This window comes from Tetrao urogallus (genome assembly GCF_951394365.1).
Source record: "Tetrao urogallus genome assembly, chromosome: 20".
In the NCBI taxonomy this organism is placed as follows: domain Eukaryota; kingdom Metazoa; phylum Chordata; class Aves; order Galliformes; family Phasianidae; genus Tetrao; species Tetrao urogallus.
Genome location: NC_136833.1, coordinates 9,386,156 through 9,413,977, shown reverse-complemented (window position 1 = coordinate 9,413,977; position 27,822 = coordinate 9,386,156). Strand labels below are relative to the sequence as shown.

Below are 27,822 nucleotides of genomic sequence, written 5' to 3'. Positions count from 1 at the left end.
ATGGAACTTTGAGCTCAAGTTCTGTTGGTTTCTCGTTGGATACTTATTCAGAAGAAAAAAACTTAAAAGAAAAAAAAAAATATCAAGACAACTGAAATCCCCAGACTGATGCTGTAACTGATCTGCTGGAGTAAGGAGGGAGCAGGGCACAGAAAGACGCCTTACCTCCCACCTACAGTCACACCCCAGTGCACAGCAGAAACTGATGATGCAAAGAACTGCCACATCTAAGGATCTCCCTGTTTTTCATTGTATCTTTCTAAAATGAGTGCTGTGATATATTAATGTATCTAACACATGGAAAAAATAGTAGACAATTCTACTTATCGATGAGTGGATAGTAAGCATTCAACTTTTGCTGGTAATAGTATTCTTTTGTATAAAGATGAGGCCATCTTTTAATGTTGTTAGACACTATAACAAGAAACAAAGGGTGAAATCTGCAATCAAACGCCCAAATAAAGCACACACCAAGGCACAAAATGCCAAGACAGTCAGCATACAGGTAAACAGAAGCATTTGTTTAGTGATGAGAATGTATTACAGGAAGATCGTGAAGGGTTATGGTAAGGAAGGGGTAGATTAAACATCAAAAAGGGAAAGAAAAAAGAAAATATTAGAGGGTCAGTTGAAGAAAATATACACCAAAGAAAGATGGGCACGGTTCACAAGTGTCTGGTCTCCCCCTGACTTTGAGGCAAGCGAAACTGGGATCCCTTATTGTCTGAGTGATGGGTATTCGCGATGCCGGAGACAAAAGGTTTTAGTCCTATGGCTTTATGCAAGTCTATTCTGACCTGGATTTAGTTCCAAATTCTGCTCTCATCTATCATAACGGATACCATAGGGACTCTCCCAGTTTTGGCCGTTTACAGATGCTTGATCTTGTGATACTTTTCTTTCCCAGTTCCAACACAGATCCTAAATTGGAAAGTATCATGATCTGGCTAGGATTTGTGCTGCTACTTCTCATCTTTCCTTGATCCAAATCTTGACATGATTTCAGCTTATTCAGTCCAGAAGTAACAACTTGTCCCTAGCTGTCAATTTACTGCTTTTGCCAAGCAATTTAGAGATTCTGAAGATTTTAACATGTTGTTTTTTTTTTTTCCTCCAGAGGTCAACTAGATTGAGTAAAGTGCTCCAATCCTTTATCTGTCTATGAGAACTGGGCTGCCTTCCCTACAGGGGGGGAGGGTTTGCATTTTTTCTCTTTGTGCTCCTTGAGGAAGGTTGCTACATTGAGGCTCTTCCATAAGTTGATGATTCAGTTTAAAAAGGAAATGGCATCATGTTCTTTGGTGGTTCCCTTCCTCATTCAGTACCAGCCATTAAAAGGAAAGCTCTAATCACTTTCAGGTCAGTGTGGGCACTTTCCAATAACGTTGGTAGATACTGTCAGAAGCCTGAACAAAGCTGGATAAATGATCTACAGGAGGGAAGTGAATATGTTGAAGTAGGAAATTAACTGTCTGAAGTGCATGCACATTTAATTGCATAATTTCCTAGCAACTAGAAAAGCAAAACAGCACACTGTTACTCTGCTGTTAAAAGTATGACAGACCCCAGGAAGGCAAAATTAAGCACAGGAACAGTTGGTTAGCAAATTCTGAGCAGCATAAGTGTTAACCACATGTTAACATGTACATGTTAGACCACAAGTACTCACTCAGCAGACTTCCAGAAGTGCCCTGGGTGGGAGAGCCGACGATTCAGTTTTGGCAGTTTTTCAAGCATATCCATGAGGACAGTGAAGCTAGGTCTCTCACTGAGATCAAATGACCAGCATGCTGAGAGAATTTCCTGCAAAGGATAGTTAAGGCTCATTATTTCCACTTAGTTCACACGTCAGCTGTGCAAACTGATTGATGGAGCAGTGCAACTTGAGACAGCCCAGCAAGAGCTACTTTTTAAGCAGTTGTCTTGGTAATTCTTAAAATCAGTGTCCTGTGAAACAGTGGATGTCACGTCTATATGACAATAATGGGAAGAGGCTGGTACCTCATTCCAATCTGCTCTCTCTCCTGCTCTTCATCTTTAGAATTATAATAAGAGTAAAATAAGCAGCTCCCTCTTCTACAGCAACCCTGACAAACAGCTTTTTGGAAGGACTCCTGCAGGTGATGTACCTACATTGATTTCTTTCCCCAAACTAATAGTTGCAAGGATTTGTTTCACTCCTTCACCACTTCCAATCTGCCAGATGAGTGCCTCAGCAGGCTGGTTCTTGAAGGGCCATTCTCTTGCTTGGAGCTCATACCACACAGTCCTGCAACATAAACAGACAAATCAAGCCTTTGCCTGCTCTTAAGATGCAAAACTCTGACAGAATCCCAATTTTTTCAGAAAGCTCTGAAATGTAAATAAGGCTGCAGCAAATCCCTCCCAGCCCATTCACCCACCTTCCCCTCAAACTGAAACACCCACACCTTTCGCAGTAGGTGAGGAAAATGCAGCCCAGCTGAATCCTGTGCCTGACAGAAGAGTGGCAAGGCTCAGATCTAAAATTCCTATCTCGTTTAGAAAGTTCCTGTGATACTCTTTAGGTCTTCTTCCCTTACCCAAAGGCATAGATATCTGCAGCTTTGGAGAAAGGCAGCCTGTCTTCATCTTTCCCAGGGGCCATCTCGCGAACAATTTCAGGGGCCAGGTAGCATAACCAGTCATGAGGCAGCTTCAATTCATTCTCTCTCCTGAGTTCAAAGGAAAAGTCAGACTGAAACACAGTATTAATTAAACTAAGAGACAGCACTTGGCGCGTATCTGTGGTTTGCCTAATGCTGTGACTCTTCTTAAATGTTTTGGCTTGGCTAACGTGTTCTTTCTAATTTTCTTGCCATATTAAAAAACACATGCCAGTGTTGGCCTGACTTTCCAGCTCATCCTTGGGCTTAAAATTGTTTTTGTTCCGTGTTATGAGACTCAATTCACAGCTGTGTGCCACTGGAAGTGTAGAAAGGCCTCTACTTTAAAAAAGTGCATTCCAAAACACACATAGCAAAGGACCCAGATCTCCTCTCCTGCACTGCGTGATGCACTGAAGTGTGTCCCTGTTAGATTGTTTTTTATCACCCCAGAAGTGTGCCATGCACTGAAACTTCCACCTACCTTCCTTCCTGAACCACACCCGAAATTCCAAATAGTCCAAAGTCAGTGATCACTACTTTTCCATTGTCATAAAAAACGTTCTTGGATTTCAGATCCTTGTGTACAATACCCTTTGCATGAAGATAGCCCATGCCCTGGAAAAAAAGTTTGTATGCAGAGATGTAAGTTTTGTCTTCTTTACAAGCCTCTAATGGGCATGTCTTTCTTTCTAATAAGTGTTTACTCTATTCATTCCAGCATAAACAATAAGTGGGGATACAGCAGCTTCCTCCTCTGTACAGCAGGGTTGCTGGGAGGTACTTCTAATTGAAGCAGTGACTGTGAACTTCACAACTCTGCATAAGTGTTTATGTGTATGAACAAGGAACAACTGACACAAGCTTGCTCAGTAAATTCCTAGGATGCTTCTGCCAGCAAAGAAAACAACAGCTTCAGAAATGCTATTTCAATTGAGCAATACTGAAAACAACTATGGAAAACTGCAAATCTGGAAGATAATGTCTGCTTCAGAATGCATCAACATAGTTGTAGTTACTAATAAAAGAGAAGAGACTGGGAAGGAAACATGCCCTGCATGCATTTCTTCATGGTTGTATTTTATCAAAATTCTCTCTTCCCAACCCCAGATAAGCAAAAGATCAATTTCTGTCCCTACAGGTCTTCAGCTTACTGCCCACTGAATTAGCAATTTTCCTTCCTCCAGTTTCAAGTTTTTCCCTGCTGCAGCATCCTGCAGTAAGGCTTTTGGACATACAGACCCTCCCCAGCTGTGCAGCCTCTTGACATTTGCTGAGGTACTGCCCAGAACGCAGATGTCTCCGATAGCACGGCATATGCTTACCTTAATGATCTCCTGTGCTATCTGCCTGGTTTTGTTAATATCCAGGGATATCTTGGGGTCCCTTACAAATGAATGAAGTGTCCTTCCTTTGCAGAAGCTATAAGAAAGAAGAATAAGAGTCCTAAGAAGTCTCTTTTAAACACTATAGGAACATAAAAATGACCACTGGATGCTCAAATAGTACTCTTATCACGTGGACAGAATCAGTCTTCTTCCATCTGCTGAGCAGTGCCATTTTCAATGATGTAAATGGCTCAGCTGACACCCGTGTGGGTGAGCACACTCACAGCTATTGCTGCCATCCAGTTATTGCTAAAGCGTGTTCAAGCAGAAGCTCGTGTGTTTCCGCAGTGGCCCTGATCTCGTTACACTCTTCTGACAAGTAAGGCCAGTTTTCAAAACCTGAGCACCAGCTTATGCTGAGACTGCGGATTGTTTTATCCCACTTTAAGAATTCAAAAGACTTTAAGAGATTAAAAAATAAGAATTGAACTGCCAATAAATAAGCTCCCTAAGAGACGCCTCTAATATCCAAACCTCCAAGCAATAGAAGCTGCATTTATGTCTTCCACCTTCAGACTACAGAAACATTACATATTCATTTATAATTCATGCATATTTTATAAACATGCATTAAATATTTGTTATGCAAGTATATAAATTACAAATATGTTTATAAAAATGTATTCTATATTATTACTATTATAAATGGATAAGCACGTGTAGCATTGCTAACAGAAGTTGCTGTATCCTTACCTGGTAATGATTGCTAAATGAGGAGGGTTCATGCACGCTCCCATGAAAAGCACCACGTTCTCATGCCGGGTCTGTCTGTAATTCATCACCTCCTTTTTAAAGAGCTTGAGATGATCCTGATTGTTCCCATCTATCTCCAGCAGCCTGATGGCCACTTCCCCGTGCCATTTTCCCTTGTGAACCTTTCCCCATCGTCCTTGGCCAATGGGATCCCCCAGTTCGATCTGTTCGAAGGGAATGTCCCATTCCTGCAGGTAGACGCTGGTCTGGCTGGGTTTGCGGTAAATCATCCCTTGCAAGTGCGGCCTTCTGTTTGGCAGATCTTCCACTTCGTCCTCATCGTCTTCAGGTTCTGATTTATTACTCTCAGGTTCTTCCACCTGTTTACAGAAAGAGAAAGGAAAAGCATGCAGAGAGGTCTGTTTTGGGAGGACTCGGGTAGGTTTATCTGACTACAGATCTAGAGATCTGTTCAGAGGACAAAGTCATCTGAGAAGGCTATGAGAAGGCATGCGCCTCCTCTGGGGAAATGGCTCAAGAACCACCTGAGAAACAACCGCAGGCAACTGAGCAACCAAAGATTTGAGAAGTATCACCTTAGCCCAATTAGAAACAGTTACTTTTTGTTAGAAGTGTTTCATTGTTTCAGCCTGGCAACAGAAACCACCAAGTGTCAGTGCAGATCTATGCAGCATTGACAGCTGAGTGCTACTGAAGGCACAGCTGGTCTACAGTCAGGGCATCTCAGCTAGGAGCTTCTGTTGTGTTACAACATGGCCTTTGGGGTTACAAAAGAGGTATAAAAGGGGAAACCATTAAGCCTACCTCTGCTTCGTGTTTAATTCCATCTGTATCTGGCTGTTCTTTAGCACTAAAAGAGAAGACAGATTTGTAGTAAGAAATAAATAAGGTGCAGATAGGAAAGCAGTATAGCCAATCAGATCAAAGTACAGTCAATGCTCTACTTAACAACTAGGCACTTTCTAAGATTACTTTGGCAAATAAGAGACAAAGACTTTGAAGTGATTCGCAGTGTTTAAGTGGTAGGAATTTACTGGCAGTGGTATGTCTGCATTATTACTATGTGTTCCAGTAACAGATGATCCTATTCCCAGTACTACAGAAATACCTATGGAGTGGTCAAGCAATTTTGAGTGTTAGGTATGTAGGTTAAAAACATCAGCACACCCTACAATTCAGATCCCTACAAAGATGTTAGCTTGCCAGGCTCTTCCATGCTGTTTCAGTTGTGAAACCATTTACCTTCCATTTCATTAGACCTTCTTGATCTGGGAACATGCACACACAGCCATAACTGTCTATCTGAAGGCACAGTCCCACTTAAAAAACATTTTCAGTTTTACAAAACCAGAAATACCAGTACCACTCTTGTAGATTGAAATGATTGAAAATTGATCCTGGAGGAGTTTTCAGATGGTACATTCAGCAGGCCACTAGTTTCAGTTATAACAACGCCTTCACAGATTTTCAGGTTTTTTTCAGATTATCAGGTTAACACAACATAAATAAAACAAGCAGTACTTACTTTGTGTCTGCAGTGGGTTCTGGAGGCTGTGCTGTTTGTGCAGGACTGGGAATTTCTGGAAAGTATGAAAATTATTATACATATTTTAGACTTCCCTTATAGATCAGAATATTCAGCACTGCAGTAACGGCTGTTTTACATGCCTTTATATCAACCAGTCCCAATTTTCTTAACATTCACCTATCTGTAACATTTTGCAATGGCTGTCCTCATCTGTGAGCTGCTCACACCCTTTTAAATGGCCTTCAGCAATCAGAAATACTTGAATCCAGATGCCCCAGTTCTGCAAGGATTAATCTTTATTGCAGGCCATGCATTCCACCCACACTTAGTATGACCAATGTCACCAATGCATAGGAAATTCATCTTGGGCTGCAAATTCTTGCAAAATTTAGAGTACAATACTCTGTACCTCGCAACCTACATCACCAGTTCTCACTTTGGAAATAGACAAGCTGTTTCTGAGGGTTCATGAACAGTGAACACGAAAAGATGTTGCACATATGAATAATGTTACATCATTTTTAAATCCCGTAGGCAAGAACATCAATTCATAAAGGTGAACTCAGCATTCCTGAACTGACAGCATCCATTTATTCTAAGCATATAATCCAAAAAGACAGCCTTAACACAGGAACACAGCTGTGAGTAGAATCTCACAGAAGTCTATTGCTTTATCTGTTGTATTGGACAGACTTCTTTTCAGAAGCAGAATTATCATTCTTGGGTAGCATGCAGAAATTTATAAACAGTTACTTTCCAGCAGCAGAAGGCAGTTAGTAGAATTAAAACTGTCAACTCACCTGGGAAGATAAACTGTTGTCTATGCTGAATATAGTAGGCAGCTTTTGTTTGGTTAAAAAAAAAAAAAAAAAAACACCAGGAAAAAAAAAAAAAAACAACACAGAAAAAACAACAAACAAGTTAGAGGATCATCAGTAAGTGCCACATTTGCGTTCCATGAATTAGTCCCAACTCACTGTTGGGAAGCAGATTAGTTGATTATCAGTCTGCTTTAGGGGTGAATTTCAGCTCATGCGTTTTTGGAAGGCAGATGACACTTGTCACATGAGTGCTGTGTTACCAATAAGCAAGCAGTCTGGTGGGAAAACAACCCATTCAGACATCAAGTGGAAGAAGCAAACTCAGAGAGCCCAGGGATGCTAACAGGCAGGCCCAGGCAAAAGCTGGTCTTTCAATCCTCTCTCATATCATCAGATTTCCCAAGCTGCATGCAGAGAGGCTGAAGCTCAAGAGCTATTTGCAAGTTTTAATTTCACTTAATTTGAATTACTTGTCCTAATACAAAGTAACTGCAGTAGAATCCTTGCACTAAACTGGCATTGCTTCTGCTCCTCTTAAGAAGGCTAAAACAGCAACTTTCTCAGGTGAGAAATTTTCTGCAAAACATAGCAGTATTTAAGGCCAGATGCAGCACCTGTTTAGCACCGTGTGACTTCATTTCCAGGTAGAAGGAATTACATTTATTCTACTATGAAAGCCTTGCCTCCATCAGCTCTGTTAAAGACAGCATATTTGAGTCCTTAATCTGTGATGTACGTAAATTCTTCACCATGCACACCTGTCTACACCTTAAAAGCCAGTGTTCATTGTTGGTTATCTTTTGGAAGGGACCAATAAAACTGGTTGATGCAAGTTTTCATTTTAATATTTTGTTCCAGCGATGAACTTATGATTTAAAGCCTCTGGTGACCAAAAGCAGCAGGCAGCATGCATTTTATGATACAGTAACAAAAATGAGGAAAAGAATTCCACTTTCTTTAAGTACTCATCAGAAAAGAAAAAAGAAAAAGAAAGTACGAAGATCACATTGTGTAAGAAAGGTACCAGAACTCCTCAGTAATTTCTGTCCTGCAAAAGTATCTTGACTTAAAACCCTGTAAGAACAGACTGCTTCCTTTTATCAGATGACAAGAAAAAAATTTTCAAACCTTGACTAAGACTTAACTATCTATTCAGAAACCTGAATCTACTTGTGAAGTCTTGGTTAGCCTCCAAAGAAACCTTTCTCATCTTGGCAGAGTGCTCCAGAAAAAGATGAGTTTACCTGGGAAGTTAAATCGTCCGTCTCTCTGGCCCATAGGAGATAAGTTTGGGGGAGGTGTTGCACTGGGAGGGTTGGAAGACTGGAAAGGTGCTGGAGAAGACGGCGTGGAAGAGGTTGTAGAAGAGGGGTTACTGCTGGAGTCCAGATGATTTATTGCTGGTGGGTGCTCCTGGTATGCAAGAAAAGTCACTAATGAGTACATAAAAATATAGAGTTTCCATCAATGTTTAATGAAACGAGGAAGGCTGTCCCTAGCCTCAAACACAACACAGTTTCTCTGAGTGAGGCAGAGGCTCAAGATGTGCACAACCAATGTTTAACAAGGAGGAAAAGTCATTCTAAAGACTCTTTGTAAAGTGAAAGCTAAAGTGCCATTCTTGTTCCAGCCAGTAAGGTACTATTGTGACCTCTCCTTATTGTAGCTCCTCGCTGACTTTGAGGCAGAAGATTCACATCAGTCACTACGTACCTTTTTAGTGACTGCTTTGGGAAGAGTTCCAAACTGTGGTTCTGTTGGTCTGTCTACTGGATTGTTGATATCAGAAGGGACAGACTCTGTTCTCCTTATTTTGGTAACTGAAAAACAGGTTGGAGATGAGATGGAAAAAACACTTTAATCAGACTTATTATTCTTGTGATGCCATCAGCTACTTGGATGTGCTAAGAATTTGTAGTAAACTTACTGGGAAGGAATGGTATTCTACAAGCAGGTGCCTCTTTAGTACACTTGTTGTGACATTTCAATCTGAAAGAGAAACGTTAAATAGCACTTTTTCTTTCCCATAAAGAAGCCTACCCTTAATTTATACTATTTATGCGAATCTTAAGGAGGATTCTGGAAAGTTCTAAGCCCCAAAGCAGGTCCACGTGTTATATGAAGAATCCCGTTATACGTATCATTAGGCTAACGAAATAGGTATATTTCTAAGGGTATCAGGTAGATACCCTAGCATCTGATTTATTTCTAATAGATTTATCTTCACTTATGACTATCTTGAGACAGGGAATTGTGAAAATTTCAGCCCTCTGGACTGAAAATCCAGAGAATCAAAACCTAGTCTTTGTTGCTGTACAGGAATTCAACTTCCAGTACAAGATTTGCCTATGGTCAGGTAGGCTCCCAGCCTAAATACTGGTATGCCAAAGCAAAAAGCTGCCAGTTTGACTGAAAAAAGTAACGCCACTGTTAACAGTGCATCACATCCTGAAATATTTGTTACTGACAGACTTGAATGAATAAAACCTGAACCTCTTATGTAAAAGATAATCTTTGTGTGCTCACCTGCAGTACTTACACTTCACCCCAAACATCATACTTTTCTGACAAACTTGGCAAATCTGAGATAACCAAGATTTCGTAGAGAACCTAAGCAGAAGAAAGAGGGGAAAAATAAGTTAACTGTGCCTAAAGAAAACTACATTCTAGCTGCAGACTCCTTTAGCATTTTCAGAAAAGGGCAAGTGGTGTTATGGAAGACTTCCCACTTTTCTGATCAATAGCAACTTGAAGGCTAGCACTGATTCTGCTGGACTCTGGCTAGCCTGAACATCTTTACAAAGCTGGGACCCAATTTATAGTGCGTGCAGCGATGGTGGTAAGACTATTAACCCTTTTACTAAAAAGAACTGATGGGTTTGTTTGGCATTAGTACTAACTGTCCCAGTTTTGGTCTGGATTTGGGAAGGGGGCATGCAGGAAACTGCAAAGGAAGAAAAAGGAAATGCTTTTTCCACGAAGGGAGGAAGGAGCAGCTCCCTTTTGTTTTTAGCAGCAGAAGCACTTTAGAAAAGGCACTGTTGCACATTTCTTTTAGTCAGTCCTTTCACCCAGGACACAAGCCCCAAACAAAACATTACTGCTGTCGGTACACCAGTCACTGAGGAATCACAAGTCAGTTAGCTTTGGACAAAGGATTTCATGAGCTGAACACATCAGAGATATTAAAAACAGAAGGAGCTGAAATACAGATTCAAGGTTGAACTTGACAAATGAGGCACCTGACCCAACTTCAAGCCCATCTTTACTACTACAAACATGATGCTGTTTTGGTCTGACCCTCCCATTTATTTCCTTTGTGGTTCCCACAGAACCTGTTGCTTACCTGTGTGTTACAGCTAAGCCAAAGTCTCTTCGTACCATTTGAGGGGATCCTTGGGAGAGTTCTGATGGAGAACAAAGATCTTTTAGGGAAGCATTACCCACAGGCACACTTACTGTGTCGATGTAAACACTGTTACAGAAAAAAACTAGTAGCCATGACTTCTCTAGAAGCACAGCTGAGATCGATTTGCCTTGTGCAGTAAAACTACAAAGATAGTAGTGTTTTTCATACTGGGGCAATGTAAACTAAGATTTGGTGTTAGAATCATCATTCTTCCTTCCTTGCATTAAAATCTTATGTATTATGTTTAGGGGTTAAGTAAGCCCTAGGCCATTCTCATAACCAAGTGGAAAGTCACACAATAGCTTATTCCTAATTGGCTTTCCACCGAAACCATCATCCAGTTTCCAAGTATGCAGTAGATTTCAGTGTATTCTTTTATACTGTAAATTATTATCACCATTTTATAGACAGAACCAAGTGTGGCCCAGAAGAATAAAAAAATTTAGCTGGCATCACTTAGCTAGCCAATAAATGCAGAAAAGAAGAGCTACAGTCCAAAATTCCAGTCCAGTGCTCCAGTGGTTATACCAAAAAACTTCCTGGCAGCTCTCAAATATTAAGACTGCCATACTTCCTGAGTTAAATCTGTCATTTTGCAAACTGGGAGAAAACAACCTGTACCTATCAGCACAGCCTCAAGACGGGACACTGTCAATGCTTATAAAAGCCAGTCTCTCTCTTTGACCCTAGGTGGCACCAAATTCTTTTTTTTTTTTTTTTTAATAATTACTCCAGTGAACTTTTCAGGGCATCTGTTGTCTTCAGCATCTCACAATAGGCTGGACTGACTAGCTGTTCTTCCAAAGAATACTGTTGAGCAAGTGAGGACGTCCAAACCACAAATGTCTGCATTAATCATCGTAACATAAGTTACAACAAAAGTTATAAATTCTGCAATTTAATGGGGCATAAGAGAGCCCTCAGTATAATTTTTAAAATAGACTATGTGCATAGAAGCACCAAAAATCTTAATTTGTTTTAACATTTTCTTATGCCTTTTCAATTCATTATATAAATTCCATCACTCTGCAGAGAGAAATGCTCCCATTTCTGCTTACATTCTCATTTTACAATTTTCTCTTTGTACTTTTTCATTTTTGAAAGTAATTTCGGGGATTTGCTCTAAGGACTACTAGAGAAATGTGTGGTCCTTATTTAAACTTCCATGCTGCACAGAATGGTGAGGCACTTTCCTAGAGCTTCTAAGTTACAAGTTCTGTGTCTAAGAGGCAGCTGCACACAGCCATATTCAGTAGCATTAAAACACACAACGTGTCGGTGTGTAAAAGCACAAGTCCTTGTCCTGCAGACCCTTAAATGTGTGAACAGACTCATCAGCAGAGGAAGTACTCTAGATTTAGGAACGTGCTGAAGCATTTCTCAGAAGGTCACACACGGGTGTGTAGTTTCATCACAGAGACACTAGGCAGTGAATATCTGAAGACAAATGGTTAGATCTATTTCTAGTACCAAGGGACCAAATCAGCTCTCAGAAGTCAAAGACAAGCAGTTACACACAAACTCCTTGTTTTAGCCCTTAAACATCAGCATTTGTTTTTCCTGCTTTTGTCATCCAAAGAAATACCAGGTACAAAGACCCTGTAAGCATCCTGCAATTCTTCACAAAGGTAACAGGAGCTCTGGAACGCAAGGCCTTATTAAGGGCTTCCACAGGCTGGACAGAGGTGACCGTACTGCAGGCTGTTGACAATGACAGGTTCTTCTCTCCTCGTCAAGGAAATACAGACAAACCTGTAAAAAAATCTCTTACCGAACCTGGAGAACAAGAAGGAAAAAAAGCCTGGATCAGTCCAAAATAAATATTTAGCCTAAGAGTACCTGTCTTCATGCAGAGGCATAGCTGTCACATAGATAGGTTTTCTTAAAGCTCACACTAGCAGCTAAAATACATCCTAAGATAAAATGTAAAAGGCTACCAGCTACCTGACCTGAGAGGAACGTTTATGGGCAAAAGAGAATTTACAGGATATGGAAATGACTATTAGATATTTGAGAAAAAACTGGTTGGGGCCTTTTCATAGCAGCAGTCATCCCAACCTCCCAGGAAGGTGCAATTTCAAATAAGGAAACTATTAGCAAGCCAGTTTTGTGGTTATCCTAGAATATCCCACTGATACTGACTGTAAGACTGCAGTGAAACCACAACCAGCAGCTGGCCACCAGCATCAGAACTGGAGCACCGAATGCCTGTTGGTATGAAGACAGCTCTTCAGTGCCCTAGGGGAGGAAGTATCGTGCTTACTTTATTGGAGGAACATCATCTATCCTGTTTCCCAGCTGTGATTCATGGGACTTGCTCCTTGTGAGGGTTGGAAAATTAGGTAGCAGCTGAAAAACTTTCCGGCAAGGGGGAGGAGGAGTCCGTGGTGGCTTCAACTTGTGCCGTCTCTTGGCTTGAGGAGTGGTTGGGGGAGTGATGGTGATGCTATGAGGAGTCCTTGGTGCTAACTTTCCACCGTGTGCAGGGAAGGCAAAAGGGTCCAGGAGGTTATCTGCATAGACAGAAGGTCCGTGACTCGAGGCAAGGGAATCTGAAGATGAGACTGTAGACACCGACACCGATCGTGCCTGAGGGCTGTTGCCCTTGGGAAGGTTCAGTGCACTGTGAGTCCATGTGGGTGCAGAGGAGCAAGGGCACTCAGTCGTGCTTGTAGAGCTGTTCTCTCGGCGTGCTTCAGAAAGATTCATCAGCACGTCATCTTTTAACTCCCCACCTGTTCAGCAACCATAGCAATGGTAGGTTTAGAAAGAAAAGGAAACAAAAATGCTGGCACACAATGCTGCATGCTGCAGCTTTAGGCTTTGAGGTGTTTTTTTCCCCTTCTCTGCATCTAGTCAAGTAATTGCTTCTCTCCTAAGGTCCATCTATGCCATCAGCTAAAGTTAACCTTTAAAACAAGGACTGCATCAACTACCCTTTCTTCATATCTCAAATTCTAAACTAAAATACATTTTAGCATTCTAAAAGATTCTAAGATAGGTTGAATTTTAACAGATGAAGTGGTAGTTATATATCTAGGCTTCAAAAAAAAAAAAAAAAAAAAACCTCTCAAAACACAGATTTTTATATATTTTTTTAATGAAAAGAGGAACATTAATACAAGTGTACCTGAATTTGGGCTAGATGCCAATGCCTTCTGAACAATGGCTGATATTGCTACATATGGATGGGAAATATTTGACAATGCAGGACAAAAAAGATTAGAAAAAAGGAAACATGAAATTGAACTGTTTGTTGGCTTTTCCATTAACTAATCTTTATGATTGGTGAATGATACAAGCTGTCATAATACCAACAGGAAACAACACCTTTCCAGATGGGTAACTGTTAGAAAGAAAGATCTGCTGCACAGGAATGCCAGTATGCTGGTATGCCAAGTCTGATACAAATGGAATTTACAGTGCTTTGAAGGTAGACCTGGGAAGGTGGCAGGGGAAGATGGTGAAACAGCACTCTGGGAATCTTGAGGTTGTTCTTAAACAATTTGGTCAGATCCACTGGACACGTGCATTCCTAATTAAACAGACAGTATCCTTCTTTCTGTAATTTCAGTGTAAATCAAAGTTCTTTCTAGCTCTTACATCTGCTACTGGAATTTGGCTAATGATTATATCAATTTCCAGTCAGAAAAATAGCAGGAAGGAAGCAGCTTTAAAGAGGAGTCAGTCAATTGGCACCCTGCAAGCTATGCAGTGATAAAGGGTTGTCAGAGCAATGTTAGGCTTTTCCAAAGAATTAAGCTGAAAAACACCCAGGTTTCTGAGCTACATCATATGAAACAGAATTAGCTTCTCTCTGAGCTGGCAATATCTGGGGAGAGGAGTTTGCATTTGTTAGGTCCAGGATACTAAATGATGGAAGATTCACTGCAGCATCAGACCCAACTCTGAACACAGAGGGAACAATCATAGTCTGTTGAGTTGGAGAGTATTTCTACATCCATTTATTTCCAGAGGTGAAAATACTGTCAAAAACCAAATCTCATTCATAGCTCTAGATGCATTTGATTGCTCTAATTTCATGCAGATCCAAGAGCCATCGCCTGACATCAGTTATAGCACATAACCAAAGACACAAAGGTTTCTGTAGATTGTCTCAAACGAAAGGAAGAAGGATGCAATCTGGGTTGCTGAGAAACTAATTCCACAGGAAAAAAAGCAGTCTTATACCTGATTCAGTCACCTTCCTTAGACAGCTCAGTGCCCCATTGAGTCTGGAGCACTCCTCATCTCTGGCGCCACATCTCTTCATCGTTTCTTTCACCTTTGATTCATTCATTTCAAGTAAGGCATCTAAGGTTAGCTCCTCTGGTATTCTCTGCAGGAGAAAAAAAGGTCAATGTACTTTTTTATTCATACCTATAATAAGACTGTCATCTTTGTTTCTGATGCAAAGTAGTGCCACTGTCTCGCTGCCTGATCTGACTCACGATTACTCACTTGGTAGCGTATCTTGTAGGATCAGTGGGTCAGTAGTGATCGCACAGCAGCAAGTGCTCAGAATGTGCTCTCCGTTCTCTCTACACCGAGAGATCAGGCACATGCTTGAGTGTGCTCTGTATCACTAGGATGCCATTGTCCTTCTCCACTATTTAAATCAGGATTAGAGCTGACTGAAATATTCTTCTTTCCTCCCCCTGTGGAAAGTTTTCACTCAGTATTTTTTTTTAGTTACTAATTAAAGTTATCTATATCATTAAAACAAAGCGGGCCAAAAATCTGAAGAAAAAAAAAAAACCTGCAAACTGGCAAATATTTGGTTTTAACTGGAGAAATGAAAAGTTCAGACAGTGTGGAAAATGGCTTCTTTCATCAACAGCAAGAATGTTTTGATAAAGAGATACTGACGATCTCCTTAAGCAATTTTACTTTCATTGGAGGACCAGCCTTACTGATACCCTGCTTAGAAACATACTTGTGTGTCTTCATACACCACACCCCCAAAAAGATAATCAGGCAGACACAGAAGGTACAGGACTGTGGAAAGCATGAAGTGATCGGATGTTCCCTGACAAAGTTAAGCTGTATTGCCTCTCTCCTCCCTCATTCAAATGTTTCCAACGTAAGTCTGCAGCAATTGTAGTTAATAAACAAAACCAGGATACTTAGTGCAGATACCCAGGAATTTCCCTCGCACTTTTGCCTAAACAAACCTCACTGCTGCCTGTTGTCACAATGAGATCACAAATTTCACAATATTTGGCCTCCTTCCTGAAGTTTCAGCTGCTGGAACTGTGCTACATAACAACGTTTCAACCTCCATTTAAATGGGACACAGAGTGTATCTGTTTGAAAATAAAAAGCTTGAAATCTTGTGGACATTTAACACCAACCCTTCAAACCCTAAAAGGCTGCTAATCAAATTTGAGCGTGCATTGATGAATGTTGTTTTAAGATCACACCTCTCACAATCCTGACTAGGGACAGAAGTTAGCCTGAGTCCTAAAATCAAGAGATGCATCAAAACTGCTGCCATTGCTTTGACACAGGCAGCTGGTCTTAAACATTCTGAAATGCTCAAGTAGAAGTACTGAGAGTGCTCAGCTGATCACACCATACTTCTAAAGTGATTAAGAGATAAAGTTAACCTGCCTTAATTCAGGCATTTCAATGCTAAACATCTTACATTTGAACTAATCTTCCTAAAATCCACCACTCAAATATTCCAGCATGCAGCCAGCCCAGCTTTGTTCACAAAGCTCCCCGGCCAAACTGAACTAATTCCAACATTAAGCCAAGTTTGTCTGACAGCGAGCTGTTTCCCAGCACCCTCTGGTTCCACTCCTCTGCACGCAGAGAGCGGCTCACAGAAGCATCTTTGTTCAGCGCTATCACAAGGCCGGCTGTGATGGGAGCAGCCGTGGCACGAGCACGATGCATCCCTGCACCATGGGAGCAGTGTGACATCCCAGCACAGTCCCTGTACACCCACAAACACCTAAAACAGGGCAGAAAGCCTTCAACCACCACGGGTGCCCCTACTTTCTAAAGCAAAGGTGTTACCACTGCCATTAAAGCATAAGGGAAAGCCAATGCCTCTTGTCAGACACGCTCATCCCACTTCAGGCTTTTATGCAGTCACAGTCAAGCAGGATTACAGCGATGCCATTCTTGAATTATCTCAAAACATTTCTTCACTACCACCACTCCCTGAGCTGAGATTACGTAGCTGCTGCTTCAAGTGATGGCGTCACGCAGCTCTCAGTCACGTTACCCCGCACCACCTCACTTTCCTATCCTTTGCATGACACAAAAGTAGCCAGTAACCTGTTAGAGCTATTTGCAAGTCAATCAGTAAAATGAGATAGACTAAGATTTCCCCAGAAACCTGAACACATCCATCACAGACAACCCCACCCCTGGCCCAGGCTTCAAGCAGTAGTGTGAGCAGATGAAATGCGGGGCCAGCCAAGATGGGACGCGATGGATGGAGCAGGTGGGGATCAGATTTCCTCTGCTCCTACTCTGTGGAGGCCCCAAATTGGAAAAGCACTGCTGATCTGCAGTGCTAACATTTGGGTTGATGTTTGGCACAGGAGGTATCAAGGCTTGGCAGCTAATTATGTTTGGGCTGGCAGAAATTCCAGTGAGCCACAATGGTTTGTAACAGCAGGTGTTGCATCACATACCAAGAACAGTTCTCCTTGCTCAGTTTAGAGATTGCAGCAAAGTCAGTAAAGGAAATCCCAGTAAAATATTATATTTTAAATATGTAGAGGCTAGAAGAAGGAAGGAAGTCAGTTTGTTCTGCAAGCCTACCTCCCCACAGGTACCCAAGATACAGCCATGTTCTTCTATCTTTTCTCCTTTTACAAGGAGGGCAGAGTACAGCAGTTACCCAGGACATGAGCCTTGTACCCATACAGTTAGTCCTCAGTGGAGTATGAAATGGTCTATTAGGCCTTCATACAAAACCCCCCCCCAAAAAAAACCCAAAAACAAAACAAAACAAAAAAAACCAACAACAAAAAAACCAGCATGTACTGAATGTGTGATTCAAGTTGTATCAGGGAGGAAGAACTGACTATTTTTACTTACCTCAAATTAGCTCTCCTGGTTGTGCTAGTATAGACAAGGCTTCAGTGGGGAATTCCAATTCCCTGCTGCAGGAGTTATGAGGAATGGCATCTGGGCTCAGCCCTGGCTCCTATGAGCACATGCTCACTGCTCCCCAGGGACAGTCCACAAACACAAAATTGTTCATCTCCACCAGTACAGATGGATGGGGATGGTGGGGAAGGGTTGCCACAATGGTCTCTGAGCGGAGCTGAGTCCTGCACAGCAGCTTTTGGAGCCCCACAGGTCCTTCTCTCATTCCCACAGGAGCATAACCAACATCACTGACACAGAGAACCAAGCCGACATCTTTGTCCCACTGCAGCTCCACAGTTAAACCACAGGACTGCCTGTTCTTGCGAGGCTGTTGGTTGTTTTTCTTTTTTAAAGATCAAACTGCTGCAAGGAGGAATCCCTACCTTTCACTTCATTTTTCAAACCTTCCTAGTTTTGGAGAAAAACCTTAAACCTTTTAAAAAATGACAAAGCACTCCAAGCTACTGCCTTTTTACAAGTGCTGGGGCATCTCTTCCTTTGCGGTGGAGGGCTTGAACTCTGTCACCCCGAGGCTGACCAGTTTCACTTCCGCCAGCAGCACTGTGCTCTGTGCCTCAGTGCATGCAACAAGAGACACTGCATGGAAGCCCAGGCTCACTGCTGGCTTTGCTCTCCATCCTAAGTGTGCTTGCACCCAGGCACACCCCAACAGTGCAGCCTGCTGTAATCTCATCTCCGTCCTGGGCCAGCACACAAAGTCCAATCTACTCTTTTGCTCAATAGTTTAATTTTAGAAAGACAGAATAACAAGTTGTAGGAAAGTATAAGTACAGAAAAGGAGATTATATTTAAACAGCCCCAATGACCTTGAGCTGGGAGAGCTCAGACTTTCTGAACCTGCTGCCACACAACAAAAGAAATAAGCCTTCAAAGAGGGGGAGGGAGGGGAAGTAAGAGGCTTTCTTTAAAGAACCACTCGTGTTGCACATATACAGTGGCATAGTATAAAACTGGCCAACGTGAGCCCCTAAGATCAGCCTTACATAACTTACCTGTGTTATCCTCCCAGCCAGCGTGACAGCGATAAGGGCCACCAGTTCAAGATGGAGCTTAAAACGTGCCCCACTGACGCTGATGCTCTGGCTCAGCTGTCGAGCTGGGCAGATGTGGGCTCCAGCCCCCCACTGGTGCAAGTGCAATTCTGAGCACTTCAGAAGCAGTTACTGCCATTTTTCAGCACTGACAGTGAGCAATATGGGTTCAACAGACTCATCTTCACCTCATTCTTCACAAGTGCTGCGGCTTTAAAATAAACGCAGCTCGTAGGCTTGCATTAGGGCCAAGCTAAGTGCCATCTCTCCAGGTGCACCTTTCCTTGCCTACAGAATAACACAGCATGCTGCAAGATATTCACATACTGCTCTAATAGTAAGGCAACATTTATTGAAGGGAAAAAAAAAATACATCTAGAAACTGCTGCTTTCAATCTTTCAGCACCTCAGAACAGCACCAGCAAAACTTACAGCCTTACTCACATAAGCTGTGCAGCAGAAACAATGTTAAAAAAAAGCCCAAACCAGGAAGAGAGCTTCTCTATAAAGCTCACCTGCTTATCAGACATACAGACTGTGCACTTTGTAGCATCCATGTTTAAAGGGGAGAAAAGCAAACCAGAGCACCCCAGAAGCCATCCAAAGGTTACTCTGAATTAGCCAGAGTGAAGAGTTCATGATGGCATAATGTCTTTAATCTTGTCTGGTGTCCAACTTAAATCCTTGAAACATGGCAAAAATGCTGATATCTAACACAGTGGATGAGGTATTTTTGGTAAAGATTCTTTAGTGCAGATAAGCCTACAGAGCTAATGCTGCTGGTACTTGGACAAATCAGCCTGACCTGCCCCTCAACCTAGTAGACACGGCTCTTCCTGTAAAGACAGACAGTTGACAAGGCCCCAAGTGCCTCCTCTTAAATCAATACGTTCTCTCACCAGCCATCCTCCCATAAAGCAGCAAACGTTAGAAGAGAAAGCTCATTACATAAGGTGCTTAAATTCCCTCTGATAGCTCTAAGCAAAGCACATCAGTATGCTCTTAAGAACATTTTGTGCCTGATGATTTTTCCTTTGCTCTGGTTTACTGGTGTCCAATGAAGAAGTTACTGAAAAATCATTCTGTTCTTAGATTTCTGAAGATTTTATGGGCGTTCTGGAATGCCTCCCACATTGAATTTCTAACTTGCATTCAATTGTATGTACAGGCCATGGCTTCGCTTAACATCTTCACCGTTTCAGCTCTCACACAATCAGTGTGCAGAGAGAAGCTGACAGTCTCAGGGCAGTTCCACTCTGCTCTTTGCAGACAGGAGCTGTAGCTTTTCTGTAGGAAGGCAGGTGCACAGCTGCAGCATCTCACTGCAGTCCGGAGGGCGCGTGAGCCTCCCTGACCCCGTGCCATACGTGGTTCAGTGCTGCGAGGGCACCCGCCTGCCATGGCAGGGCCAGCGAGCCCTGACAGCAGCAGGGAATGGCTGCTTACACTGGGGAGCAGCCCTCAGCTGGCACGTGGTGATGAAGTACAGGTGCACAAAGCCTGCATGACCGAGTTCATTCTCATGCACATAATTAGCAGATTCGGGATCTCAGCTATCTAGCCATGGAGTCAGAGCTTCTGCTGTCAGAGCCATGGAAATCCCAGACAGACATCCTTACAGGAGATGAGAGGACACACCTGTGGAAACCTGTCAGGGTTAGGCAGATCTGCCTCTGGTATTCCCCCAACCGAAGTAAAGATGGACACACAGAAACGCCCCCCCTTTCCTCAAACAACTGATCAGCATGATCCGCTGCAGCCTAGAGCCCAGTCCAACCAGCAAAACCATGGGCCATGGTCTAACAGTGTCAGTGCTGCACTGGGGCCTCATCCTGTACAGCCTCTCACAGGGACAGCAGGAGGCTCTTAACTTCATTCTTACTCAAGGCACAAACCTTTTCTGCTCTGCTGCTGTGTGCCACGTGCTGCCCCTGGCTTGCTCAGGAACCAATCTGCCCCTCCCTGTGCAGGACAGTTATGTGTCCTAAAAACAGCTTTCCAGACTTGATTGATTGGAACCCCTGCTACACAGTGAGCAGGGCTGGTTCAGACATTCTTTGGGAGATAAAGAGTGACTGTGTTTCTAATTTACTTTTTAAGATGATGACAAGTTATATGTGGGAACAGAATATTGATGTTTCTGGGAAGAACAAGAGAAAAGGCAGAGAATTTTTTCTATGCTAAAGAAAGTAAGTTAATAAAGATTTCTTAATCACTTTTATTTGGAAGACATGCTGCAAGCCCAGAACCCAGTAAATAGCTCTGCAAGAAACTCCTTCAATCAGCCTGGGAATGAGGCTCACATCCTCTTTTCTTCCCACACTCCTCAACTCCAGCTCTCAAAAGGAGCATCACAATCCAGAACAGTGCATGTTCCCAGGTGCGTTTACAGAGCAACTTTCACCCACTGAAGACAGCTACATAACTTTCTGTAGATTTCCTTGACCCACATTTTTTCATTCTCAGTTCAACTCTCTCTTTTTCCCAGTTTCAGTCCACCATATTTAGCTATATATGCACCATTTTTGTAGTAACTTACACACACACACACAGCTAATCCTCCTCCAAAATTCCTAGCCAAAAACAAGGCATTTCCTAGAAAAATGCTGTATTTAAAAAGAAAAAAAGTCACTGAACAATATTAGGCCAGCTCCAAAGCAGAACCTCCTCTACAGTAGCCTCTGTTTCCTATGATACAAATCTGTCTGGCAACTGATTAGAGGCACAGTAACAAAGAAACAGAAATAGCATGAGTTAGGGCGGGGGGTTCCTTCTTTCCTTACCCCTCCAAATCGTGTATTCACAGACAGCAAACAGGATCACAAAGTCAACACTTGTATTTACCACCTACCTCCAAGTTTTCTAGGTCCACACAGAACAGCCCTTTCACTCTGCGCAGCACGACTGGCTGACTGTTATCCATGTTCACAGGAGCTTGAGCTGTCACCCAATGCCATAAACAGTGCATTGTTATTACTATAATCTCTTCCAGAACTAAAGGATTTTACAAGCAGTCATTATTCTTGTTTTAAATATAGGTTTTCAAAGAAAGAAAGGAGCCCAACAACAAGACAGCAATTATAACAGCAAGAGCTTTCAAGCTTCACAATGTCTAGAACAAGTCACTGGGCAAAAATAGGCTTCAGTCTGGACTAGAGAAGTCAGCAGATATTCTAATTTAGAGCTGCTGCTCTATTTCTGACAGGAGAGCCAGGGAGCTTCAGTACTTCCCTGCATGGCAGCTTTATTTGGGAGAGAGCTGGGGGCGGGGGAAAGGAAGGAGGAGGAGGTGGGAGAGGGTGAAAAAGAGCATTGTTTCTCTAACTGCTGAGCTAAAAAACTGCTTTGCAATTAGGCTGTTTTTCAAAGGTGTTATGTCAGAGATTAGCACAATCTTGCAGTGCTCCCTCCAGTAATCCTAGAAATGCAAAGGAAACCAGAACCATTTAAAAAAGCAAAGAAACCCAACAAAACAACAAACAGCCATGAACTCAGGCCTTTCTCCTGAAGCAAGCAGTGGGCCACAGGCAGGCCCTTCACCTGTGCACGCCTCCACTGTACCACCAGACCTCAGAAGTGGCCACAGCAGGGCCCTGTTGCAGCTGGAGCTTCTGAGGATCACAGATAGGAAAGTTCTCCAACTCTACAGTTAGTTAGCAACTTTTTCAGTCAGTTTCAGAGCCTAAAAGTCCTAGAAAAAAGAAAGCTATGTGCCTTACATGGTAAGATTATTACATTTGTGAGGTTATTTTTCTCCCTGTAGTGCTGAAACCCAGTATAAGTATTTCAGTTTTACAGACAAGCTATCGGACTCTTAGAGATGTTCAGTGATTCCCCAGAGTAAACGTACAGCAGCAGCAGAACCAGGGATGGGGCCCGAGTGCATCCCCACTTCCACTGTCTGGCCTACTCAACTCCCTCTTTAAGGGCGCCCTATGGCTGCTGCCACCTCGCTGTGCATAATGCTGAGGGCAGCCATTTTGTATTTCATAATAGCTCATCTATTCAAGCACCTCCTGTCAATGACTGCCATTTTCAAGTGACTCATCTGAAATGTTGTTCACATGCATGAGATCTGAGCGATAGCAGGAATGATCCCATGACACCTCTAACATTTCTGAAAGAAATGCCCATCATGGACAGACATCTCTGCTCAAAAATCACTGTAAAGACTAAATGTATTGCCCAGCTAATCTAAACACTGCGGGAGCTCTCAGCAGCTACTTGAAATGGATACAGAACTTTTAAAAAATAGCCACAGACTTGGAATCATGGAGCAATTTCATTAAATGTACACCTTGTATTTCTGACCCACAGAACAAAAGGAAAAACAGTTCATACCTTGGTCACTGACTGGGAGAAGGTAACAAGCACAAATAAAAAGAATGAACAGTTGGAAAATGTTCTCTTCCTGACTTGGATCAAAACCAAATTTGCTCACCTTCTTTAGAGACTACACGTACAGAAGGACAGTCTCCCTGAATTATCAGGATGTGGCAGATTTGAATTATCCACCTCCCTTCTCCCTGTTCATTCCACCTCTTCATCCCTTCCCCCAGTTCTGCAGGCACCACACAAAGGATTTCAAAAAGAGCTACAAAGACATTCATTTAGGCTCAAGCAATTCCAGTAACCCTAGAAACCAACAGTAGTTGTGTGCCTGGCAGTTTGGCCAGGGGAACAGGCTGCTTTTCTGTTCTCTCACTGTCTCTGCTGCACCTTCAGCTGTGCCACCCAAACCCTCACTGGGCTGGAGGACAATGTACATTCTAAAGCATCACGTTTAAAATAAACAGTAGTAAATACAAGGTACAGCTCTAACTCATTTCATCAGAACCTGTTCAGTTACGTCAGGATCAATCTGGAATAACTTTCATAGAAATCTGCTCCATTTTTCATTTAATCTTTTTACAGGCAGATTCCTGACGAAGTCAGAGAAATCATGGCTTGTGTAAGGATCAAAGGAAATTGAGTGCAAACACTGAGCCAAAAAATGTGAAAAAAAAATGGAAAAAGCCTTTTCTGTTTTGTTTAGCTGCCAGTAGAATGAGCTCTACTTATACTACCATTAATGTTATGCAGAACAGAACTTTCCCCAGTACAGAACAGCACAGATAAGTCATGCACAGGCCAAACCCAAAGAAACAATCTGAACCGTGAGGTTCTACTTATCACCTAAACATAGGCAGGATTTCAGACTCTTAAAAAAAATGTGTCCAGACAGGAGCTGGGAGCGTTGGCTTGTCTCGTCATTGCTGATTCCAGCAAGAATATCAGATTATTCTGTGCAGTAAAAAGGTCTCCAGTGATTTGCATTTTAAGAATGAAATGATAAAGAATCTGTAAAGATCAGAAATGTTCACGGTCTGTGAGCATGAACAGCTGATGCTGGCCACCACACAGAACAGCAGAGCAGTTATGCATTTCATTCTTTCGCACTGACGCAATGCTCTTTGGTATCAGTTTGAACCAGACTTCACTCACAGGAGGAGGCTTTTGTGTGAAATAAAACCAACACGATTATTTGTTTCTGAGTAAAGACTCCCACTCTGTCAAAATCCAGACCACAGCTTCACACCTGCCCAGAAAACTTAACTCAAACCCAGCAGGAGCTGGGAAAGTCATGTATGAGGGGGCAGGAAGGTTCTGTGCTGATGGCTGCCTTCTCCTTACCTGGACAACTTCTTTCCTCACATTGACAATGTCTAACCAGTCATTGAATCTCGGGTAGCTGTTGAGCTCTGCTGTCCTGTCATTCAGGGGCACACTCAGCTTGCACTGCCGCTGTCGGTGGATGTAGTCAATCAGTTTCACCTGTTGGAATCCAGAAAGCAAACCATTAAGTTCCTTGGGAAAAGCTGTCATCTTCACAGGCTTGCACAGTACCAAGGCAAAGGAGATATTCGTCTGTGGGCTCTTCTGTGATACAATGATGACACGTTCTTACAGGCGCTCAGAGAAGCTCATACATGGAAGCATTTACCTCACAGAGAGCGTCTTTCCTCTTCAGTATTTCAGGAGAAGGTACTGCAGAAGTTTCTCAGAGTTATGTTACATATGCAGAAGTTTCCCAAAAGCATATTGCACATTCAGTGACTGATTTCAAGCAGGACCTCCTGTATCCTTGGTACAAAGGCTCAGCAGAGCTTCCTTATCTCCTGGGTTCAGCAACACAGCTCTTTCTGGTACCTGAACGAACTGCAGGCCAGGGGTATCCATCAAGAAACACTAGCAAGCTTAATAATATTGTTACAGCTTGTATCAGTAGGACCCTGTAGGGCCCGTTCCTGCAGGACACAACGCCAAATCCGTATCAACAGAAGTCCTGGGCAGCAGCTGGGCATCCTGACAAAACATGAAAGGGCATCCCAGCCATCTGAAACAATTAACTACATTCAGATTAACGGCGCTGCACAGATAGATGCAACCTCATTCTGGATGCTGTGGGCACTGCTAGTGTAACGTGCCGGATTCCCTGACCCACTGCTCCCGTGTGTTTGCTACACTCTCTTTCATCTGGCCTTCATTTGGACTGGAAAGCCTGAGCAGGAATAACCAGTGTACCCAGAGATTCCAAAGCCCGTTATCCGATGGGTATTTCTACCACAGAATCAGCATTAAAAACAGTATCTTCTTTAAAAAAATGAAAATGTAAAATTTATTCCAAAACTTTGGTTGCCCATCTCATGCTTTATGCACAACACAGAAACTGACATCAAGCACAGAATATAAAAACGACAAGAAGGAATATAATAATTTGTACTTTATGTTTGCTTATCAAAACCAAAATATTCTCAAAAGATTTTTCACTATCTCACACATTCCTATGGGGGAGACTTAAGCTTCAAAACCTTCCTAACAAAACAGTGCCTCAAAGCAAGTTAGCTGATCCATGATTTATAAACAAAAACGTGTCCTTAGTCAATAAACTGTAGCACTTGGGACAAGATTAGACTATAAATGAAAAAACAAACACAAATTCTTTGTCCACTAAAATCTCTCTCCTCTTGAGCTTCCGCTCAAAATATTTTTATTCTCTCTATCTGAAGAATGCTGTATGTTACTTGTATGTTACACGTGGGAAAGAGAATTAGACCATTTCCTCCTTCCCTAAATAAAGGATATCCAAGAAATTAGAGGGAAAATGGATATTGCATTTGATCTCAAGTAAGTGACCGACGTATGGAGTATAGTGCTTTTGGCATGCTCATCAGTCTGGGAGAGCTACCAACACTGGGATAATAATTATCCTAGAAAAAAACATAAATTCTTCCTTGGCAGAAATGGGAGCACGGGAGTAGATGCTATTGGATGCACGCTCTGATGACAGGCACGTAAGATGTGGGAGCATTTATCATCCAGCTGAAGTCAGAGGAGCCTTTTAACTCTTCACTTCTTAACAAGGCTTTGGAGCATAATACCTAACAGAAACTACCTTGGAAATCTGTCTCAATCTTTCTCAATCTCAGTACTTGTTTACTTACTTTTACAGAAAGGGGAGGATAACACTTCCTTTTTTCCATCCTTTGCTTTCTGCAGTCAGTCCCAGTGCTGCAGAGCAGTGCAGGGCAGGCTTTGCAGACAGTTGTGGCCCTGCTGCGGGCAGCTGTGCAGCACTGAGCTGATGGTGGGCTCACAGGCCCGTGCTGCTGTCCCTATGCCAGCGGGGGACAAGAGAAGCTCTCGCTCCTTCAGCGTAGTGCCTTGTGCTGCTGTGACTGCGATTCTGAACGCTGCTGCAGCTTGGTGTGCTTGAACTCATTCTCAAAGACTGGCTGTCAGCTGAGCCCTCCTGCACAGTTCTACCTTCATCTGTATGCAACTCTAAATCAAGATGTCTCTGCAGCACGCATGCTCTGTTCCTCCAGAGTGAACCTAGTGCACACAGGGCACACAAGATGTCTTGGCTGGCTTAGTCACGATGTTCTGCTTTCTCACTGTCAAGTGTTTTCATCTATCTATTAAGGTCCCCCATTTGCAGCCAGGTCTATAATGATCCTGAAGATGCTGTACAGAGTATTTTCATGCTAGCTGCTTGGTTTTTTTCTGCTACTCAGTGTACTTTTCCCCACCTCGTGCCTTGGCTTTATGTTATAGACAGTCTGACACGCTCCAGCCAGCTGGCCCGCATTGGATATGGTGTGACTGAAAATCTTCCTAGTAATTAAAAGAAGTCCGTGCATATCTGGAGTAGAGGTAATTCCCTCTGTTGGGGGAAGGAGCTGGAAATAGTACACTCAAAGCAATTTTTCCACAATTTAGATTGAATGTTGCCATGGATCCTACCTAGGATTTTTGCCCATCTTCCCTAAAACTCCTTTGTTAACGAGACCGGATTTGGGTTCAATTCCACTCAGGATGCTTGGTTCTGCTCTTACTGCCTCCAAACACTGCATGTTTGCATCCTAACTTATTTCCCCAAAGAACATTAGGCAGAAGAGATTAGAAAGCAGGGAATTAGCTGTGGGTAAGGATAGGAACAGAACAATCAAAACCCTGACAGAAGGGATGGGAACTAGAAGTCCGGGTAACAAAGCACACAGCAGGAATGGAGGCGATAGGAATGAATAAATGGTTTGAAAGGAAAGGGAAGGGAAGGTCTGTTAATGAGGGTCAGAAAGAAGAACTTGCAGGAAATTTGAGGACTACTCAATAGCCCCCAGTATGCCAAAAGTCATCCTACATAAATAAAAAATAGCACAGCTTCCAGGCTGTGCAACTGACATGTCATGGAGAACGGAGGGATGACAGAAATCACCCAAGCATTCTCTTTACTGGAGGCCATTCCAAGTAAGGTTCAATGACTGCGTGCACTTTGATACACAAACAGCAACCACAAAATCCAGCCAAAGGCAAACTAGTCAGCCACAGCCAGTAAGCCACAGCAAGCAGAATTCCCAGGGTGCTGCCTTATGTTACTGCTTCTTTGCCCAGGTCACCTCACCCCTTTGCCACTCCCGGGTATTCCTCAAGGTTGCCGAGGGCCTAGGGAAAGGTTGGCGAAGTGATTTCAAAACTGGTACAGGCAGCCATGACATGCCAGCCAGTAAAAGTAGCAGCTTGGCTCCTCTGTCTGTAATGTTATTTCAGTGCAGCACCTCCCTTCAGGCAAGATCTATTTTCCTGGAAGAAGGATGAGGTATCAGCATAGTCTCTAAAGCCCGAGTGCCACA

General features: G+C 42.7%; 1 protein-coding gene across 2 annotated transcripts in view; it reads right to left on the bottom strand.

Moving 5' to 3' along the window:
* Positions 1 to 27,822, bottom strand: part of KSR1 (kinase suppressor of ras 1) — a gene marked incomplete at both ends in the record, with an annotated part of 54,154 nt that overhangs the window by 2,876 nt on the left and 23,456 nt on the right. The window contains 18 exons of one of the 2 annotated variants that reach the window (XM_079544934.1): positions 1,670 to 1,803; positions 2,134 to 2,269; positions 2,562 to 2,693; positions 3,109 to 3,242; positions 3,950 to 4,046; positions 4,706 to 5,085; positions 5,531 to 5,576; positions 6,252 to 6,306; positions 7,055 to 7,096; positions 8,320 to 8,488; positions 8,789 to 8,895; positions 9,003 to 9,064; positions 9,602 to 9,685; positions 10,422 to 10,482; positions 12,256 to 12,260; positions 12,748 to 13,219; positions 14,676 to 14,823; positions 24,323 to 24,463. In XM_079544934.1, the coding sequence (XP_079401060.1) occupies positions 1,670 to 1,803; positions 2,134 to 2,269; positions 2,562 to 2,693; positions 3,109 to 3,242; positions 3,950 to 4,046; positions 4,706 to 5,085; positions 5,531 to 5,576; positions 6,252 to 6,306; positions 7,055 to 7,096; positions 8,320 to 8,488; positions 8,789 to 8,895; positions 9,003 to 9,064; positions 9,602 to 9,685; positions 10,422 to 10,482; positions 12,256 to 12,260; positions 12,748 to 13,219; positions 14,676 to 14,823; positions 24,323 to 24,463 (2,405 nt within the window). Of the gene's footprint in view, positions 1 to 1,669; positions 1,804 to 2,133; positions 2,270 to 2,561; positions 2,694 to 3,108; positions 3,243 to 3,949; positions 4,047 to 4,705; positions 5,086 to 5,530; positions 5,577 to 6,251; positions 6,307 to 7,054; positions 7,097 to 8,319; positions 8,489 to 8,788; positions 8,896 to 9,002; positions 9,065 to 9,601; positions 9,686 to 10,421; positions 10,509 to 12,255; positions 12,261 to 12,747; positions 13,220 to 14,675; positions 14,824 to 24,322; positions 24,464 to 27,822 lie in introns of those variants that run through there. The other variant, XM_079544935.1, reaches the window with a different exon arrangement.